This window comes from Prunus persica, chromosome G3 (assembly GCF_000346465.2).
Source record: "Prunus persica cultivar Lovell chromosome G3, Prunus_persica_NCBIv2, whole genome shotgun sequence".
NCBI classification, from domain to species: domain Eukaryota; kingdom Viridiplantae; phylum Streptophyta; class Magnoliopsida; order Rosales; family Rosaceae; genus Prunus; species Prunus persica.
The window spans coordinates 3,621,184-3,643,283 of NC_034011.1; the positions used below are offsets into that span (position 1 = coordinate 3,621,184).

A 22,100-nucleotide genomic window follows, 5' to 3' on the forward strand; every position below is an offset into this window, starting at 1 on the left:
TAGAATTGCAATCATGTTTTGATTGTATACCAATCGTAGACTTCCATTCCATTAGAGCTTCATATTAATGCGTACAAAGTCTGAAATTCGAAACTGCTTCAGCTGAAAAACCATTGACTCGTCGATCCAACCAAAAAAGTTATCGTTCTGGACCCGGTTAAAATGGTAATTTCCTTAGATTACCGAAAAAATTACAAGGCCTTGCTATTCTCTTCTTTTACTATACAGAAGTAAAATGCAGGTGGCATTAAACAAAATATAAGAGGAATATGGATTACATTACAAAAAGGAGTGCACGTATTTAGTCTTCCAAATATGTGTAATTCTAAAAGGCTAGCGCTTTACAAATGGTGTTCAGATGAAGTCCTCCTTGCCTTGTCCCTTTCCCAAAAACCTGGCCGTACGTTCTCAAGAGAGAGCTTCTTATACCCTTCCATCGGTTCATCTAGTAGTGGACCACTATAGCGTTCCTTCTCCTGCGGTTGGTGCTGCTGTTGATGCTCTGACCAAATCCGACCACTCCGGCATCCCACATCATGACCATTCCGGCACCCCACATCATACCCGGGTGTTGATGCGTAATTTGTGTCCATTACCATGTCACCTTCTAGCATACGCAAAACCTAGAACATGAAACAAACACATGGCGAACAGACGAGATAAGTTGCCGATAAAGGTAGAAGTAAGTAGCACCAGATATTACTAAAACGAGTACCCAAACATGAAACCTTCTGAATATTGGGAAGTAAAAGTCCCTTCACAATATAACACCATTTCACTTTTTATCTTACTTCGTTTTACCAGATTTTAAGTTTACCTTGACTACACAATTTTATGTATTTTAGGAATTGTTTATGAGCTTTCTTCACTTACAAGTGTCTGAAAAGGAGTAACAGTCTAATTATACTCAAAAAATTGGGCTCTAGTGTTATGTTTAACATATCAAGTCTAGTGTCTATTATGACAAGTTGGGTTGTCTTCATTTCAGAAGTTGCTCTTTACCTGTGACATGCGAGGCCTAGATTGAGGATCCCGCCGAATGCATAGAGAGGCAGCATGCAGCATGCAATAAACCTCTTGTTCCGAATAGAAGTTGTCAAGTCTTGGGTCAATCAGGTCATCAATGGCATATTCTTCCAATAATGGGCGTGCCTGTATTAATTAGAAAGTTATAAGTTATAAGCAATAAAATAGGGCAACAGCCTAGAAGAACTAAAGGAGAAACCCTCAATAATCTGATTAATCAGTCTTATTGTAATACCAAAGTTTTTTATGTTCCAGGACAATTTTATGTAGTCATGAAAAAGCTCACACTGAAACTAGAAGGCCAATAATTGGTAAACATACATATAGTCAGAACTTGATTAATCATACCCATTCTGTGAGGCATTGCTGCCCCTTAGGCCGGTTAAGGTCCACAGCTTTTCGCCCAGTAACAAGTTCCACCAACACCACCCCAAAGGAATAAACATCAGCCTTTTCTGTGATTTGGCCACTTTGAGCATATTCAGGAGCCAAATATCTGCACCAGAGGGCAACTTATCAGATAATTGGACAGCAGCATATAACATAACTGGATGGAAGGTTAAATGGTATAAGTAAAGGCAGTTATTTAACATTTACCCAAATGTTCCAATAACTCTTGTGTCCACGCCTGTGTCCCCATCAGGCTGCCACCTTGCAAGGCCAAAATCCCCAACCTTGCACAAAAAGTGGATAAATTTAAGGACATGTTTATCTTCAACGTTAACTAGGGAAATACACAATTTATGCATCTGAATGCAAGACTAAAAGGTTGTAATACCAGTGGCTCAAAATCATGGGTGATGAGGATGTTGTTTGGCCGCATGTCACGGTGCACAATGCAACCCACCCTGCATTCTTCATGAAGATATCGCAGTCCTCGAGCTGCTCCCACAGCGATCTTTTGCCGTGCAGACCATTCTAAAGGCTCGCGATGTCGCCCTGAAATAGACCCAGAACCATTGTGAGTCCTCAACATAGTTTCCAGCCAAAAGTTAACAGCAAGTATGAATCAATACGGAATAAGCTTACTGTTGTCAGAAAAAGAAATATTACTGTATAGATGAGAATCTAATGACCCATTGCAAATATATTCATAGACCAGCAATCTTCGTTTGTCCTCAATACAGAAGCCAATCAACATGACAACATTTCGGTGCTGAGCACAGCTCAGGACTTCTACTTCGGAACAAAACTCTTGATCCCCCTGAGAACTAGCCAATTTGTGTTGCTTGACAGCAACAGCCTGGCCATCTGGTAGCACCCCTCTATGAACAGAGCCAAACCCACCTTCAGCCAAAAAATTGGCTTGAGAAAATCCTCCAGTAGCAAGCTCCAGCTCCGCATAGCTGAACCACCTTGGAGGTTTTCCAAACACAGGTGCCTTGTGTTGACATATTGAACACAATGGAGGAGGGACTGGAGGAGCATTTCTAGACAGAGAAATTGCTTCTCTCAGATTTCCACTGAACTCCATGTCAGCTCTATAATTTGGCATTCCAATTCCAGCATCCTTATCGAGTTTCGAAAATTTCTCTAGCAAAGCTTTGGTAGTGGATGCTTTAGAATTATCATTAGTTCTGTGTGAACTTTCTTCCATGTGTTGCGAGGATGGACGATGAGAATTAAGAAATTCTGCTATCCATGGTTGGAACCTCATACTTGCTGAAGATGTTGATAAGTTTTCACTGTCAGTGTCTGAACTACTGTCATCAAGAACCTTGTTTTCTTTACTAACTAATGATTCCTCTTTCTTCATGTCTCCATTTATTTCTGAAACGAAAAATGGTGAAGTTCCTGGATCTGAACTTGACACCGATGAAGTTCCAGCCTCAGTGGCTGTAAATGGAGTCCCTAGCTCTGGACTACTAGTTGGAGTCACAACAGGCCCTCGAATGGAATTCAAAGAGTCATTCTTCTTCTTGGGATGTTTATCAGTCCCTTCATCAAGCTGAGAAGGCAAGGAACGAGCCAATTCAGGTTCCTTCTTAGAAGATCCATTCAAATTCAAGCGAAGAACTTTTGGCTGGGAACGCTTCATAACCACAATGTTGCACTGCAGCTCTTCCATGCAGTGTTTTTCCTCATGTTTAAGATGCCTGTAAAAATCACAAACCCATCAAGATGTAGACAACGGCATGTAATTTTAAAGCAAGATCATATCTCTAATTAAGAAATCAAAGACGATAACATGGGAAGACTACATGCTACTTCAACTTCGTATCTTCCTATTCATATGGAGTTATAAACAACAAGCCTGTTTGTGGAAAGGAAGCATTACTTGTCTAAAACAACCCAACTGGCTTGAGCTTTCTTGGCCTCTACAGCCACAGAACCAGAAGGTGAGCCAGAAATAATCTTTATCTTGACATTTATCTGCAACATAGCGTCAAACATGGCATCAACAGACATGGAAATGAGTATTATGAATAAGAACAGGTATCGATGCACTTACCTTATTTGGATCATAAACTTCATGCAGCTGAAGGATCATCTGAGAGCAGGTATCTGAAATATCACACTTGAGCTCTGAGGTTGTTCCTGAATGAGACTTCCGGTTACCACTGGCACAGTCCCCTGCAAATCTTGGGAAGCCCCAAAATTTTCTACCTGAAAATAGGAGAATATGACTTAGTTGTCAGTATCAAAATTTTCAACAAGTAAACAAATTGTGAAAATGGAAAGAGATGCTGGATGTAGAGCTTAAAGACTTAAGGTTCAGCTTCACAATTTGTCTACTAAAACTTGAGTGCGTGTTGTCACATTAAACAACAGAGTGTTGAATTTGAATTAAACAACCAAACATCCATAAACGGCCATCATTCACTCAAATAAATTCAAATTACAGTGTAAGCTGTAGTGACAAAGTCGATGAGGACCAAGACTCACATGACCACCACGAAGTCAAATGAAACTTAATTAGAAACATACATCCAACCTCAACAACCCAGAACACATTAAAACTTAACCGATCATAAAGTAAAACACACCAACATTCTGTTATCATTGAAAATGGGCAAAAATCTACTAGAGGCAAAGTAAAGATACCTGAACTTTGAGAGGGGACAACCACAAGCAGTGTTATGCAATCTCCAGGTTGAACAACATGAGTCAAGGCCCACACCAGAGCAGTCTTGGGAATTTCCTTGGACGCCTTAACGGCCACGACAACCTTCTCGGCGTCATCGGAGCCTTTCTCTTGCCTCACCCGCTTCTGTTCTCGACTCATTACCAAATTCTGCATCACACAATTGTTGCAAACCACCTTGCTTAAGACTTTCAATACTCAAATGCCATCAAGACCATATGCAAAGAAACATAACCGAAAGAATATTTCCATAACTTGTTTAACTTTACCCCCACTGTTCTAGATTCCGAAACATGTACTACCCGACATGCAAACCATTCTCTCTAGCAGCCGAGCTCCAGCAGAGCATCAATTGACAAGACCCTTATTACCAATTCACCTAACTTCCCAAGAATCAAATTCAGAACTCCACTTGGGGTCCTCACTTTCTCTAGCTTTTGGTCACTCTCAGGCAGTGAAATCTTGGATGAAAACTCCCAGGTTGGAAGTGATGGTTTTCTAGTTCTAAACACCCTTTTGGCTCTAAAAGCAAGATATTGGTTCTCTGATTTTATTTTATTTTTTAAATTTATTTTTAACTGTGCTATATTTTACGAGTTCTGGCGCCTAGCAAGAAGGAGAATCAAGCAGAATATGCAAAACGACAGAGGTATAGCATCACTGCTTTCGATCCTTCAAATCAACTGGTCAAAATGGTGAAACAAATAGTGCAAAAAGTAAAAGTGGCCAAATCAATGCCTCAGAGACCTTCAGACCTTCAGATTCCACAGGATGATGTACCACGAAGAACAATCAAATCACCAACATGACCAAATAGGTAGTACAGGTTGTGAGGCTCTCATATCAGACCCCTCCAATCTCTAAAAAGCCTCAAAATCAAATCGTCTTTGCAACACACAAGCAAGACTGGACCTGCAAAATGTTGGAGACCAAATCTGATAAGCGTCAGAGTTAAAAAGAAGAAAGAAAAAAAAAAAGGAAACCAAATAGATTGGATTGGAGTGAAATGAAGGAAAACAAAACATAAACTAACGTCCTGATCCAAAAAACTTCTATTGTTTTCCTCAGTTTTCTCAGCAACCAAACAAATATGAACAAAACCAAAGTATAATATATTAAATTAATAGCAGCTAACCATCAATATATTAAACCCACATACTATATGCTTAAAATCTTCCACAACCCACCACCTAAAAATCAGAACAACTGAAACAATAAAAAGATTTGAGAAAGCCCCATTAACAACAATAATAAACTGGAAGGAAATACGGCATTTTACAACCAACCCCACTTGACCCCCACCACGTGAAAACCATCAAAAAAGCTAGTAAATCTTCAAAAGCAGAGCTTCTTCTATAAACGACAACATATCTATTCTACTAACATATATGAAATTTGTACTTAAACCCCAAAGGGTTCGTTAAGCTTAAACCCAGAAGCAAAAACCATTACCAAATCTAACACTTGCTTCGTTGGGTTTTGTTCTTCTTTCGCATCAGAGAGCACGCAATGAAAGACGCGCCAGAAAAGTAAAAGAAAATAGGAAAAACAGAGTAAAAATGGGAATTGAAAACGATTGAAGAACGCCAAAAACTCTTTAGGGTTTCTCGAGAGTGAGCGAGAGAAGAGATAAATTTCACATTAATGATAAGCAGGAACCTTCTGTGAAGGTAATAAAAGTGAAGAAGGGATCAAACCCAATGAGACAGACAGAGACTGGAGGGAGAAGAGAGAGAGAGAGAGAGAGAGAGTGAATACAAATTTTTACTACATTGTTGTGCAAACAGAAACAAAAAACACTCAAAGACACAAAAAGGGAGAGAGAAAGAGAGGAAAGAGATGATGAGAGGACCTCTCTGTCTCCGCAAGTCAGAGAGTCAGAGACCGATGGATCGCCGTCGAGGATCGAGCTGTCAAATGCCCCTGCTTCTGAACTTTATTACAGAAATTGACTCTTTATATTATTATTTTCTGTGCTAGCAAGAGATGCGATTTACGGCGTCGTATTGCTTTTGTGTGGGCCGGCCAGCCCAGAGAGAGGAAAACAAAACAAAAAAAGCTCACGTTTGGCTGCTCTTCAAACGGCGCGACACCTATGACATTGTGTAATTAAGGGCAGTTAATTTTGATTCAAAAATGTGGGACCCGCGTAATTTGTTCTGCTTTTTTGTTTTTATTTCCCTTTTTGTTTGAATTAAAGGATAATAAAGAAAATTTGTTTAAATTAAAGTTTATTGAAGGGAAGTGAGTAAGATTATAAAAAGAGAAAAGGAAATCTGTTCGATGATTTATTTCAGTAGCCGAAAAGTTCTGATTTCAATGTCCTAAACTTTATTATTGTCATTATTAACCCATCAATAATGCGGATTGTTCAAATGCCATTGTACTAATTACTAAACCTAATTGGATAGTGTCCTTCAATTTTGGTCCAAGATTTAACTTCACATTTATAGCTTCATTCAATATCAACTTCATAAATGAAAAGATTTTTTTAGATCCTAAGGCTGTTTGGTTCGCGGAAAAGATTTGATATGAAATAATTTCTCATCTTTTTTTTAAGGAATGAGAAATTGAAGATTTCTTTAACGTGTTTGGTAATGTTTGGAAAGTAACCAAGAAATACCACTTATTTTCTTTTCAATGTTAATGAATCGGATTTTTATCTGAATAAGAGATGGATTGGACTTTTCAATCCAATAGTACGATTACAATTCGAATCTGGTAATTCGATTATAAATGAATCCGGATATAGATGATAGTTGACCTGATCCGATAATAATCCTATACGACTTACTATGAAGTATAATTTAATTTTTATGCTTTATATTAGTATTTTATATGTGTAAATGAGTAATTTTATATGCACTAATAGTACACTTAAAACTAAATGTTTATGATAAAATATCAAAATTTGATATAAAAAATAGATAAATACAATAAAATAACGAGGGTACTAATGACATTTTGATGTTTTGTACATCTCAAAATAAATCCGATAATAATATAATCTGATTCGAATTTGATGCGTAACAGATATGGATTGATAGGTGCAATCTGATAGTCTGAATACGATCCGAATCCAATAATCTGATTATAAATTCATTTAGATTTGGATTGAGGTATATTCTATCTAAATTCGACCCCTTTACATGTCTAATTATAAGTCTAAGTACATGTATTTCAAGCGATGTATCGTAAATTTAAGTCTTTTTTAGTTTAAATGTAATTCTCTCTAGATTAAATTAACATATTGTGTTTAGTTACTGAAAATATTATATCTATATTCCACATTATAACTGCTTTATAATTTGTTACATTTCACCAATAATTACTTAAAAAAATCATTGATACAAACAACACACTGTAGTCATGTCACGTTATGTGTGTATGAATTGTAGGGTTGGTTTTTGTGGAGTACCATACATGACTGTAAATAAGATCCAAATCCCTGCCCCTTGTCCAAATCCCTTTAAATTTTTGAACTTCACCATAAATGCACCACCAATCCACGGTCCACCTCTGTCTCTCTCTCTCTCTCTCTCTCCATCACAATAACATGAGCTGAGAGTTATAGTACTACAGAGGGTGACTGACAGGTCATCTCTCCCGGGCCACCGCGGGGCCTACATAACATCCAATCCGAAACAGCCACACGCCCCCATATGTGGGCCCCACTCTCGATTACCAATCACCGCCAATGGGTAAACACCGCTTGTGATGACCCGTCGATTCATTCGTGAATTGCAATCATGTCACGCACGGGGCCGTTTCTCGATGCACGCACAAGAGGGTCTTCGCTCGCGGTGCACGTTAGCATGGCCCAATGCATGCATGAGACGGTGGTTACCCAACGACGTCGTTCTTGGCGGCTGACGTGTGCACGTCCTTTGCATCTGGTGCCACGTATCGCGGATCCTGTCTCACAGACTCCGAACCTCCGAAATAATTAATTTTAATTTAATCTCTTTGGGCAGTGACTAAATATTTGTTTAACGACATGCGTTTACACATTCTTTTTATTTTTATTTTTATAATGGCAATTTGTTAGAAATGTAACTTGATTATGACAAGTTACATAATTAGTTTTGTTAGGTTAGTTCCGACATATTCATTACAGAAATTTATTTTCAACCTCGCTGTTGCAATAAAACAATACATGCACCGACTCATTATATGTTACAAGAGCAAAGTTTGTTTTATTTTGTTCAAAGAGAGTCTTGTTTGGTTAAGTGATTGTATTGAGAGTGATGTTGTTGTAACCAATACTTCATGTTAATGAAATTCTTACCTTTTGATAACCAATCCAGTAAGTAACATTAAGAAACAACCATCAATATACCCAAGAAACACACAGAAACAAGAATCTGACAAGAGCGTGCTACATAATTTTAATTCAATTCAAGAATGCTTTGCACGCAATTCTAAAGCGATGGATGGATTGCCTGCCTAATATTTAATTAATCATAGCAATTTAGAAGTTAAATTATGAAGCGATTAGACTAAAATAATTATGAACATGTAGCCATGCACGTACGTCCAAAAGGTGTGTTTGTTTTCTTCCTCTGAATTTTATAACAAGTGAAGAGGGAGTAGGGACAAAGACCCTCAATCTCACAAGTTGTCAAGTTCGACGACATGAATGAATTAATAATGTGTGTATCTTATACTTATCTAATTGCCAAAAGATAGAACAAGTTAAAAGATCGTATTGGGATAGGGTTTTTTTTAAAAAAATTTGAAAATGCATTGTTTTCTGTGAAAACGGGACCATTTTGTAATGCTGGGATATTTTCTGTTTTCTGATGACAAAATGGAAACGGGACCATTCATATCAGATGTTGAAAACTACTAGTTTTGTTGGCTCTTTTCAAATATATATATATATATATATATATATTCTTTCATTTGGATATTGATACGTTATTACCGTGTGAATATCATTGTAAACATAGAAAAAAGTAAAAAATAAATAATATCATCATGGTAATGACGTTCATATGAGAATTTATATATATAGAACGGGCTTGATCAAAACCCATCCTATTTAAAAACTAGCTAAACTTGTCGAATAAATTGATACTCACAACCTAGATTCCTAGCTAAACTGCAATGAAAAATGTGTTCGAATTTGATTAAAGATTAGATTTCGAAACTCCAATTATAGGAGACTGAACTTGGATTGGAAACTTCAATCCGCCAAACCCTGTTTGAATTACAAACTAATCAAGGCACTAATTGAAAATTAATAAAAATAAGTATAATTAAGGACAATTGACACATTGAGTCAAGTGGTGATTTTATTATATATGCACATTAAATTCTGCTGGGCCTTTCTTGTCTCTCCAAAGCTACAACTACAGCTCAGCCATGGCCAATGGTGTTCGTACGATGCTGAATCTGAAAGCTCTCTGCATGGAACCTGGGAATTTGATATTGTTTTCCAAAATAACAACATTGTTTCCTTTGAATAATAATATTTGTCTTGTTTTTATTTAGATGCTCTTCTTCGATGCTGATGCTTGCTGAGTTTTTAAGCAAAAGATAACGTGACGCAAATTGTCCAACTATTATTATTATTATTATTATTATTATTTTTATAAACATGTTGTTCATGTTGAACATGTTTCATCATTCCTATGTAAGCTAAGATGTTATTAATCGATCCTCCTAGCTAGCCTGCAAGCAATGGTGTTTTTTTAATAGTGACATTGTCGTTAACAGTGATACTATCGCATTGTTACGTAATGTTATTAATTTACATATTATAATATGAGTACATAATTGATATGTAATGGATTTAAAGTATGCTAATACAAGTTTTGGAACATAAGTAGATTGATAAAACAATACGGCTATGTGATGGGCACACCCATAAATTACTACAAAAATATGTAGTCAAGGTTTTTTTTGTCTTTCCATTTTTTACATTGAGGACTGCAAATGGTCCCCCAAAAAAAAAAACAAGGAAGAACAATCTGACCAAGCCTTCAAAGAAATGCTCTGAATGACTGAGAGGGAAGTCCAAATTAATAGTGGTCCTGGTCGTAAAATTCAGAGAGAGACCAAAAGTTAGCAAAATCCTAATTCAGTTTATGGTATATATGCTCTCACCCCAAAAGCTTATTTATTATTTGTACTTTTTAAATATAAGTAATAGTCTAAACTACACGGAGAGGGCATAAGAATTTGAACATGAGATCACTAGTATGCAAGTCAATGCCATTTTCTACTGGGCTAGACCCCGTTAACTATTTACTATATGTATTAAATTGCTTAAATTGGAAATATATAGTTTGATTAACGTCGCTATTACCGGTCCTAATAACTTTCTATCCAAAAGGGATAAGCATATCTAAGAAATTGCTAGGTGAAGTTAAAGTACTGTGGTGGCAGAAGAAGGCATCAATGGTTATTTTCCTTCCATAAAAGAAGTATGCCCTACGTGCCCAATTCATGTTTTCTTATCTCGATGATGGCCCTCATCATGCTGGGCACATGCTATGCAGGTACATCACCAAAATGCAAAAAAAATTGATCTTTCATTCATGTTCAATCAATTTTTCACACAACCAACCAAATATATGATAAAAGTTTCACCAGTGAAATTTTGTAAAAGACAACTCAAAGATCCAAAGATCCACCCTAGCATTATGCATATGTAACCTATCATCCTCAATTATTATGCAAAGGTCCTCATGGGTAGAGCCCATTCACACATTGAACATTTTGTGTTTTTTGAGGAGCTTTCCTATTGAAAGGGGCAATAATATACTAAACTCACACATTACACAGATGCTAGGACTCGAACTAGGACATTTTCTGGGAGGGCAATTGCTCCAAACCACTATACCAGTGGGTACTTTGCAAATTTTGTGTTTTTATTTTTATGAATTATACACAATGTTTGGGAAGCAATTGGAAAAGCAAAATTTCTTTGCCGGGGGGTTGGGGGGCTCCACGGCTTCTACAAAGTGCAGCATTTGCAGCTTAGTTTGTGTTCTCATTCAGAGCTCAATGATTCCATGCAAAAGCTTGATGAATGATTGGGCCATGGCCATGGCCTTCCAAATATTTGCCCCTGCTGCCTCTTAAAATGGAAGCTTCAGCAGGGAAAAAAAAAAAAAAAAAAAAAAGAAGAAGAAAAAGATATAGGAGCTTGTCTGTTTATTATGATTGCAAGATGTTTGCAGAAATTTCTGATTGCAGTCCTGATGAGTCCTTTATTTTTTCTGAATTTTTATAGCATGCATGCCAGGGAATCAGGGATGCTCTTTTTTCACCCCGTAATTTTAAATATTCAATTAATATTTTTTTTGTCTTATTAATTCCAAAACTTGATAGAGAGCACATGCAGACATGGATGAACCAAATTTGCAGCATTGTTGTCTTACTAAACTTAAAGATTTTTGATTTTTAATTTTTGATTTTATATATTCAAGCTTTCCCACTTCTCCTTTGTTGTTTCATATTAAATGTTACACCAAAAAAAAAAAAGGAAAGCCCACATAGCTTGGAAGTTTGGACCCAGAAATTGAAAAGAGTTTTGGGTCTACTTAATGGACGTATAAATAGTCCAAAATATAAGAAAAGGCCAAAGATTTAAAACATTCATAGCCCAAATACCAATTATTCCCTATATTTGGTTTAAGTAAAATAAAAAATTAAACTAAGAAAAGAACAAGTAATGCTCAAGTGATTTCTTGATGCAATTATCAAATTTCTGTTTGGATTGCAATTTTTATTTATGTTACATTTCAGTGAAGAGATGACAGGTGTTTAAGAAAGAATTTAGATGCATGTCGTATATATATATTTTTGGGTGGTGAAATGGGGGGGTTAACCCCTAAACACACAAAAACTAAATGTCAGAGACCGTACAAGTTCTAAGAACTCTTAATAAATAATCATCAAAGGTAGCCTCAATCCGGCTAGGAATCTCATCAAGCATAAAGAACCCCAAATCAAAATTATAGCTTCCCTTCTCTAAACAATAAGTCACCCTGTTTTTCTTCCTATAAGAGCGTAGCAACTAGACAACAAAGATGCCATTGGATGTAAAACAAAGAGAGAAGATTTTTGGAGAAGTATGACTACAGTCGCAGAGTCCATTTCAATACGAAAGTTTGAGACGCATGTTATCTTTTAACTTGACACTACTACTAGTACTACTACCATGCATAACGGATGCCCGCACTAAAGTTTTTCTTCCTTTCATGTTTTCTAAATAATCAAATTGCTATTGGTTTCTCAGTGACGTTGGTTGTTGGTAACTTGGGAATATTTGACAGTGGATTGATCATTAGTGTGCGGTTAAAAATTTGAGAAAAAAAGAGGTGGAAATTTGTTTTTGTTGTTGTTCTTACATTACATGTCCAGTACTAGTAGGCATCTAAAACTTAATAAATTATTAAAAAATAGAATAAAACTTGGATTGTGCAATCAAGTGGGACTAAATAAAGAAATGCACTTTTACAATGCCTGAAATATATGATCATGTGAATTGCAGAGACAAGCAAAAGTCTGAAAACATTGTTTAAAATAGTAATGCAAGACAAAAAATTGCATCTCAAACCTGTCCATACAATCAAACAAAGGAAATGAAACAAGATGCTGATGTGAGGGCCCTCTTAAGGATTCTAGAGGCCTGTTTTGGTGATTATGAGAGAGGAATTTAAGGGGGTACTTGTTCCTTCCAATGAAATTGCATTGACATTTTTGCTCCTCCCACATTGTTGGGGGCGCCGCAGAGAAACAAGTTAAGTTAACCGCACAAGTTGCTACAAATTTATGGCTTCTTTGAGAAGTTCAGTTGGTAAGTAGCCCATATGATTTTTTATTTTTTAGATTTATCTCTTAGTTTCTTGTGTTTATATGTATATGCTATGGTGAATTGGCTAATAAAATTTTATGTTTCCATATTGAATTGAAATTAAATTTCTTGGTATTGGAAAAACTTCATCAGTATGGCTTTACATTTTTGCCTTCTTTCTGTTTGATGCAATATCTCCCTTTGGCTGTATAAATAAATTATATTTACACACACAATTGCATGCACTTCTTCACATTTACTTATGTTTTCCAACTTATATGATGAATATTCTGATATGTTCTTCCATCCAATGGATTTATTGTAGGGAGTACTTTCTCACGGATGTGTGATGGAGAATTTGATTTGGGTTCTTACTGCACTCAAACAACTATCATTAACATCGTAAATCTGCTCTTCGCCTTTCTTTTTTGCCTATTTATGCTCATAGATTTCATAAGAAAACGTCATATAATAGGTAATGATCCCAACAGAAGGGACCAACTCTCTGTACTTGTTTCAATCTGTTGCGCTCTTACCAGCTTTGCATATTTTGCTGCCGGTTTATGGGATCTAATAGCCCAAAGTGTTGAATCCAATCACTTTGGCTGGTTGGATTACTTTGTCCAAGGACTAATTTGGATTTCATTCACAGTTTCCTTCCTTGTTCAAAGGTCCAAATGGATCAAAGTTCTAAACTCTGTTTGGTGGGTGTCCTCCTTCTCATTGGTCTCGGCTCTAAACATCGAAATGTTTTTAAGAACCCATGACATTCACCTTTTTGACATACTGTCATGGCTAGTGAACTTTTTACTTCTCTTGTGTGCTTTTAGAAACCTGAGTCACTTTGTTTATCAACATACCCAAGTTAACAGTCTATCTGAACCTTTAATAGCAACAAAGTCTGCTAGAAAGAGCCAGCAAACAGATCTAGATCATTCCAGCTTCCTTAGCAAATTGACATTTTCTTGGATTAATCCTTTACTAAACTTGGGTTCCTCAAAAACATTAGCTCTTGAAGACATACCTTCTCTGGTTTCAGAAGATGAAGCAAATTTGGCATACCAGAAGTTTGCTCATGCATGGGATTCACTGTCAAGGGAGAAGAGCTCAAGCAGTTCAGGAAACCTGGCTCTCCGAGCGATAGCAAAAGTTTACATGAAAGAAAACATATGGATAGCTTTTTGTGCTTTCCTCAGGACCATTTCAGTTGTAGTATCTCCTCTTATACTATATGCTTTTGTAAATTATTCAAATAGTGACAAGGAAAGTCTCTCTGAAGGCATCACTACAGTGGGGTGTCTAATTCTTACCAAGTTGGTTGAGTGTTTGAGCCAGAGACATTGGTTTTTTGATTCAAGGAGGTCTGGAATGAAGATGAGGTCAGGTTTGATAGCGGCAATCTATCAAAAACAGCTGAAACTTTCTAGTTTGGGAAGGAGAAGGCACTCAGCTGGGGAGATTGTAAATTATATAGCAGTTGATGCCTCTCGAATGGGAGAGTTCCCATGGTGGTTCCATTCAACATGGAGCTATGCCCTCAACTATTCTTCTCTGTTGGTGTTCTTTTTGGGGTGGTAGGTCTTGGTGCTCTTCCTGGTTTGATTCCTCTCATCGTTTGTGGTCTCCTGAATGTGCCGTTTGCAAAGGCAATTCAAAAGTTTCAGTCCCAGTTCATGATAGCTCAAGATGAGCGACTGAGAGCCACTTCTGAGATCCTGAACAGCATGAAAATCATTAAGTTACAATCCTGGGAAGAGAAGTTCAAGAGTTTGGTTGGTTCCCTTCGTGACCGTGAACTCAAATGGTTGGCTGAGTCACAATTTAAAAAAGTTTATTGCAATTTACTATATTGGTTGTCACCTACCATCATCTCTTCATTTATCTTTATGGGATGCATCCTTTTTCAAAGTGTCCCTCTAAATGCAAGTACAATATTCACAGTTCTAGCTTCATTAAGGAGCATCGGAGAACCTGTCAAAATGATACCAGAGGCTCTTTCAGTAATGATCCAAGTCAAGGTCTCATTTGACCGGCTAAATGCTTTCTTGGTCGATGACGAGCTGAATGATGATCAAATAAGGAACTTAACATCACATAAATCAGATGAAAGCATAAGAATTGAAAGAGGCATTTTCAGCTGGTATCCTGAATCAACAGTTCCAACTTTGAGAGATGTGAATATAGAAGTGCAAAGGGAGCAGAAAGTTGCAGTTTGTGGACCAGTTGGAGCTGAAAAATCATCACTGTTATATGCTGTACTTGGAGAGATGCCAAAAATTTCAGGAACTGTGAGTTTAATTACAGATGAAAATATTTTATATACTATCATGCACCAAGTTTTTTCCAAAAATTTCAGTTGCTTACTTTTTTATTGCTTGCAAGCAGGTTGATGCATTTGGAACTATAGCCTATGTTTCTCAGACTTCTTGGATACAAAGTGGGACGGTTCGTGATAACATATTTTATGGGAAGTCAATGGACAAGAACAAATATGAGAAGACCATAAATGCTTGTGCTTTGGATAAGGACATTACTAGTTTTGACCGTGGTGATCTTACTGAAATAGGCCAGAGGGGAATTAACTTGAGTGGAGGACAGAAGCAGCGGATTCAGCTGGCTCGAGCTGTCTATAGTGATGCTGATATCTTTCTCCTTGATGACCCCTTCAGTGCAGTGGATGCACATACTGCTGCAATTCTATTTCATGTAAGAAAAACAAATTCAAGGGTTTTATGATGTACAATAAGAAAATTTAGTCATGTTGTGCTTGTAGGAACCGTTTACTCAATTTGAATGACTTTTGCAGGACTGTGTCATGGGTGCTCTAGCAAAGAAAACTGTAATTTTGGTGACTCATCAAGTTGAATTCCTCCCAGAAGTTGATAATATTTTGGTATGTTATTATTAGTACACATTCCAATTTTATTTGTGGTTAAGTTTTAAATGTGTTATTTATGATCCCCCAATGAGTATTTGGTAATATAAGTAAGAAACACATGCACATATAATTTCATTTCCAGGTAATGCAAGGGGGACAAATTACACAATCTGGAAGCTATGAGAGTCTTTTGACAGCTGGAACAGCATTTGAGCAGCTTGTGAATGCTCACAGAGATGCAGTAACAACATTAGGACCTTCAAATTATCAAAGCCAAGAAGATATGATTCAGCTAGAGGAGTCTCACATGACTTATGTCACTGGAAAGAACAGTGGAGGGGATATTTCTTTGAAGGGTGTACCGGGGGTGCAACTAACTGAAGAAGAAGAGAAAGAGATTGGTGATGATGGATGAAAGCCCTTCTGGGATTATATTATTGTTTCTAAAGTAACACTTCTTCTGTGCTTAGGGGTAATAGCACAATTTTGTTTTATTGGTCTTCAGGCTGCTGCAACTTATTGGTTAGCTCTAGCCATTCAAATTCCTAATATAACCATTAGCATGCTGATTGGTGTTTATACTGCAATTTCAACACTTAGTGCTGTCTTTGTGTATCTAAGGACATGCTTTGCAGTCCATATGGGATTAAAAGCTTCTGGAGCCTTTTTCTCTGGTTTCACTGATGCTATCTTTAAGGCTCCCATGCTGTTCTTTGACTCAACCCCCGTTGGGCGGATTTTGACACGAGTAAGTACATCCAATCTTTAACATCACCTGAAAAAATATACTCCTCACTTTCGTTGTAGGTGTACTACAAGTACTTATTTTCAGAATACATTGAGTATTTCTAATTTTGCAGGCTTCATCAGATTTAAGTATTTTGGATTTCGACATACCTTTCTGCATTATCTTTACTGTCTGTGCTGTCATTGAACTGCTGACAACGTTTGCAATTATGGCTTCTGTCACGTGGCAAGTTCTCATTGTAGGCATTCCAGCCATGGTTGCTGCAAAACATGCTCAGGTGGATTGGAATATCAATTTCTTAATTTTCTCTCTCTTTTTCTTCACCTATATTTGATGGAAATAATTTTTTTGTTTTGTTCCAAGGTCTATTATCTAGCCTCTGCTAGGGAACTAATAAGAATCAATGGAACAACCAAAGCTCCTGTTATGAATTATGCAGCCGAAACATCACTCGGAGTGGTCACCATTAGAGCTTTTAAAGTGGGAAACAGGTTCTTCCACAACTACTTAAAGCTAGTTGACACAGATGCCAGACTGTTCTTTCATTCTAATGCAACCATGGAGTGGTTAATTATAAGGACAGAAGCACTTCAGAATTTGACCTTTTTGTGGCTGCTTTTTTCCTTGTTGTTCTCCCTAAGGGTTATGTTGATCCAGGTATCTATAAGCGAGGTCCATGTTTCACAAAATCGAATTTTAGGTTTTTAACATTTGTCTTTGTTTTGTGAATGTCTGCTGGGCTTGTGGGACTTTCTCTTTCTTATGGCTTATCATTAACTGTGACACAAATTGCCGGGACTCGATGGTATTGTAACTATAACTACATAATCTCAGTTGAAAGGATAAAGCAATTCATGCAGATTTCACCAGAGCCTCCAGAAATTGTGGAGGACAAGAGGCCACCATCTTCATGGCCTAACAAGGGTAGGATAGAGCTGTATTCTCTGAGGGTAAGATGTTCAAAATCATGCAGATGAACTTCCTCATTGGAGTTTCTTAACCACTTTATCATCTGATCATAAAAAAATCTAATTACTAATCATTTGCGTTCGTTGGTTAAAGATAAAATATCGTGCAAATGCTCCTCTAGTTCTGAAGGGAATCACATGCACATTCAAAGGAGGAACTAGAGTAGGAGTTGTGGGAAGAACAGGAAGTGGAAAAACTACACTCATAAGTGCTTTGTTTCGCTTAGTAGAGCCGGTGAGTGGTACAATTACTAAAGACGGCATTGACATCTGCTCTCTAGGTCTAAAAGATTTGAGAATGAAGCTCAGCATCATCCCTCAAGAACCAACTCTTTTCAGGGGTAGCATCCGAACCAACTTGGATCCTCTAGGCCTTTACTCCGATGACGAAATATGGAGAGTGAGCTAACTGACTCCAGTTCTGATGAAAAGGCTTTTCCTGCATAATTTTTACATTGTTTCTGGGCAAGTTTTACTGATGAAGTTAATGCATCATTTGCTAAAATATTAAAACTATAAGAGAATATTTGTTTGTGGGAATTTTCTGTGTATTCTTCTCCTTGTAGGAGGTTATATTTATAATACAACGAAACCTGAATGGGCAAGTAAATAATAAATTCCTAAATCTATTTGCAGTAGGAAATCAGGAATTAAAGTAAATCAATTACAATTATAATAGGAATTCTTGGTGTGTAAGGAAAGTAAGTCAATATCCACAAGTCACGCCAACACTCCCCCTCAGTTGGTGCATAGATGTCGCCAATGCCCAACTGATCTAGTGAATTGTGGAATGCTTTACTGGAAATCGCCTTTGTCAAAATATCCACCAATTGATCCTCGGATTTCACAAAATGCGCAATCTGGTCCATATGTCGGGGTCGTTAGTTGAGAAGTCATAATATGTGCAGCGGAAGATGCATAGGATACAGGTTGAGTAGGAATTAGGATCGGAATCTGAGCCTGAGTCAAGGCCGGAGTCGGAGTCGAAATCGGGATCAGGTCTGAATCAGAGACAAATTCGGGGTTGGGGTCATCATCGGAGTGGGGGTCGGGGTCGTCTTCGGAGTCGAGGTTGGGGTCGGGGTCGGGGTCGTCTTCGGAGTCGGGGTCGGGGTCGAGGTCGTCTTCAGAGTCGGGGTCGGGGTCGGGGTCGGGGTCGTCAAAAGAGGATCCTGATTCTGGATCGGGTTCGGGGTCAAAGTCTGCATCTGTAGGAGCGGAGCCATCTGGACATTCAACTCAACGATGGTTGGTAGAGAATGAGAGAATGAGTCGGTGGTGCTACCTCCATGAGGATTGAAAAAATCATCAACCCCCATAACACTAAATAAAATAATCTCTATTACAATAGGACAAAATATAATTGGTAAGTAACCAAAATTCTAATGAAATAAGGAACCAAAATTCTAACTAAGTAAGGACTCGCCAACACTCCCCCTCAAGTTGGGCAAAGATATTTCGCACGCTCAACTTGACAAGCGAGTCACAAAACACCATACTTGAGAAGTAACAATTGTAGAGAAGATCTTTTAGTCAACCACGAGTGAAACAAGTGACAAACTAAAACAAAGTTCACAGCGGAAACACAAGAGCAAACCCTAAAAAATGGCACATAGCAAAACACAGAAATCCTGTGAGCACGGCTGTAGATAAGGCAGAACACAGAAACCCTGTGAGCACGGCAGTAGGTAAGGCAGAACACAGAAACTGTGTGAGCACAGCAATTGGTAAGGCAGAACACAGAAACCCTGTGAGCACGGCAATAGGTAAGGCAGAACACCAAAACCCCATGAGCACGGCAGTAGAGACAATGACAACAATAAATTCTTCCATATAAACTTTAGCTAATTCACTCATACACAACTTCTCTTCAATCCTCCTCTCCCCTTGAAGAGAAGGGGTCGTTGGAGTCAAGAAATAAGCAACATCTTCATGGAAATATGTCAAGGTAATTGGGATAGGTCAATAAACATATCCCTTTCACTCCCCCTCCCCCCTCTCAAGGGGGGAGAAGAATACTTAAATTTCAAGAAGAACACAAGCACAGGTCCCTAGATCGGAACTAGGCTCTGATACCATGCTAAAATATTAAAACTATAAGAGAATATTTGTTTGTGGGAATTTTCTGTGTATTCTTCTCCTTGTAGGAGGTTATATTTATAATACAACGAAACCTGAATGGGCAAGTAAATAATAAATTCCTAAATCTATTTGCAGTAGGAAATCAGGAATTAAAGTAAATCAATTACAATTATAATAGGAATTCTTGGTGTGTAAGGAAAGTAAGTCAATATCCACAAGTCACGCCAACATCATTTAATGTTTAGATGTACTTCTGTTTTGTCCTAATACATTATGGATGACTTTAATAATTTATTTGTAGGCTCTAGAGAAGTGTCAGCTCAAGGCAACAGTCAGTAGCCTACCTAATCTTCTAGACTCATCTGGTGAACATCTTACTTAAGCACTCAACTCCATCAAGTATATATTGAGGTTGTGAATAAATTGGTAATGCTGTTTATGTGACTAAAATGATTTGAACAGTAAGTGATGAAGGGGAAAATTGGAGCGCGGGACAACGCCAGCTCTTTTGCCTTGGCAGAGTCCTTCTCAAGAGGAACAGAATTCTAGTTCTAGACGAGGCTACGGCGTCCATTGATTCTTCGACAGATGCCGTTCTGCAGAGAATCATCAGGCAGGAATTTGCAGAATGCACAGTGATAACTGTAGCTCACAGAGTTCCAACCGTTATAGACAGTGACATGGTCATGGTCCTCTCCTATGGTAAGCTTTTATATGTTCCAGTTATCTCTTTATCACAGAATTTCAATCAAAACTGCAGGGCCTGTGACCTTGTGATATTTTTATATGAAGCCAATTGCTAATATGCAAGGTGGTTTAATTTGTTTGTGTATGTTTATAGGGAAGCTGGTGGAGTATGAAGAGCCTTCAAAGCTCTTGGATACCAACTCCTACTTCTCCAAGCTTGTAGCTGAATATTGGTCAAGTTGCAGGAGAACCTGATGCCCGAACAAATCTATCTAAAGAAAAGAAAACAGATTTATTAAATCATTTTATAGTAATTTGTAACTATTTGATTTGAAATTTGCTGTTGGAATTGCTCTTGGTCTGAAGAAAATCTTGTCCTCACTTCAAAATTGGATCATAGGCCTTAGCAGATTTGGAGATGAACACATAGGAGTTCGGAGATTTTGAAAGACCAATGGGAAAGAAAGGTGAGAAACGAAAGCTCAAGTAACAAACAAGTAAACGCCTGAAAACTTCATTTAAGTTGATGCTACAAAAAAATTAAGACCAAAATTTTTTTTTTAGTTATTTACGTCATTAATGACGTCAGCAAACCCAGGCAAGATTTGCCTTTGGGCTTGCCCAGGCTTGTGGTCCCCATCAACTGCCTGGTCTTGCCTTTGTGTGCTGGAGCCAAAAGCGGGGCCTAGGCCCCCTACTGCCCGGGCAAACCAGCATCGCTGGAGGTGCTCTAAGGGTTGTGCCCTACAATGCCCAATTCCTGTTTTCTTATCTCAATGAGGCCATTCAGGCACTCATCTTGTTGGACACATGACTATATACCTACAATCATACATCACAAATCACTACTTTCTGAAAAAGTTGATTTTTCATGAATGTGTTCAATCATTTTGTTGTTCTGATAATTGACCAAACACAAGATAGTTGGTTCACCCATTGAGCATTGGTGCTCTTATTATACACACACAATCTTTAGGGAAGCCATGGAAGGGCAACATTTCTTTGTGCCTCTCTTGCTTCAGAGCTCAATGATTCCATACCAAAGCTTAATGAATGATTGGGAAGCTTCAACATATAAATTTAAAAAAAAGGAGCTTGTCTGTTTTTCAAGATTGTAATAGTAATAAGATGTTTGCATTAATTGCTGATTGTTGTCTTATATGTTCTTTTTACACAGAGATGCTCTTTATTATTATTATGGTTAAATACTTTTTTGGTCACTAGGTTTTACATGAAATTTCAATTTGGTCACTGAGAAATTTTTTTAGCCAAATTGGTCACTGTAATAACCAAAGTTTATAATTTATAGACTTGATGACGTTAAGTTTCCTTTAAGTTTTTGGGTTAAATACCTCTTTAGTTATTGGGTTTTACACGAAATTTCAATTTGATCACTGAGAAATATGGAGGGAGGGTGAGCCAACTGACTCTAGTTGTGAAAAGGCTTTTCCTGCGTAGATTTGCCATTGTTTCTCAGCAAGTTTTACTAACGAAACCCAGTTCATGCATCGTATAATGTTTAGATGATTTTAATCATTTATTTGTAGGCACTTCAGTAGCCTACCTAATCTGCTAGACTCACCTGGTGAGTTTATGATATGTTGTGAAGTAAATTGATAATGATCTGTATGTAGGGCAGCTGGTGGAATATGAAAAGCCTTCAAAGCTCTTGGATACCAACTCTTGGATACTTCTCCAAGCTTGTAGCTGAATCTTGGTCAAGCTGCAAGATAGAGAACCTGATGCCCAAAATGTCACCCATCACAAATCCCTCTAAAGAAAAGGAAACAGATTTAAATCATTACTAATAAATTGTT

General features: G+C 37.6%; 2 protein-coding genes across 9 annotated transcripts; one reads left to right on the top strand and one right to left on the bottom strand.

The window, feature by feature from the left end:
• LOC18782312 (inactive protein kinase SELMODRAFT_444075) lies at positions 98–6,043 on the bottom strand. 8 transcript variants are annotated; one of them, XM_007214909.2, is made up of 11 exons: positions 5,564–5,932; positions 4,867–5,023; positions 4,072–4,261; positions 3,479–3,633; positions 3,305–3,399; positions 2,080–3,122; positions 1,805–1,965; positions 1,624–1,700; positions 1,375–1,522; positions 1,003–1,152; positions 98–623 (listed from the first exon to the last, which is right to left on the bottom strand). In XM_007214909.2, the coding sequence occupies exons 3-11, from the start codon at positions 4,250–4,252 to the stop codon at positions 342–344; spliced, it is 2,292 nt and encodes a 763-aa protein (XP_007214971.2). In that variant the 5' UTR covers positions 4,253–4,261; positions 4,867–5,023; positions 5,564–5,932; the 3' UTR covers positions 98–341. The 8 variants fall into 8 exon arrangements, with proteins under 8 accessions (XP_007214971.2, XP_020415092.1, XP_020415086.1 ...); XM_020559503.1 differs by lacking the exon at positions 5,564–5,932 and adding an exon at positions 5,964–6,043 and having other exon boundaries at positions 128–623; positions 2,056–3,122; XM_020559497.1 differs by having other exon boundaries at positions 128–623; positions 2,056–3,122; positions 5,564–5,933.
• LOC18781697 (ABC transporter C family member 8) lies at positions 12,899–21,171 on the top strand. Its single transcript, XM_020560457.1, is given in 14 exon segments — positions 12,899–12,923; positions 13,246–14,454; positions 14,457–15,208; positions 15,306–15,626; positions 15,727–15,813; positions 15,941–16,546; positions 16,659–16,823; positions 16,910–17,147; positions 17,150–17,200; positions 17,282–17,496; positions 17,609–17,914; positions 19,898–19,961; positions 20,059–20,298; positions 20,438–21,171. Coding segments are annotated over 14 exon segments (4,380 nt in total). The 3' UTR covers positions 20,539–21,171.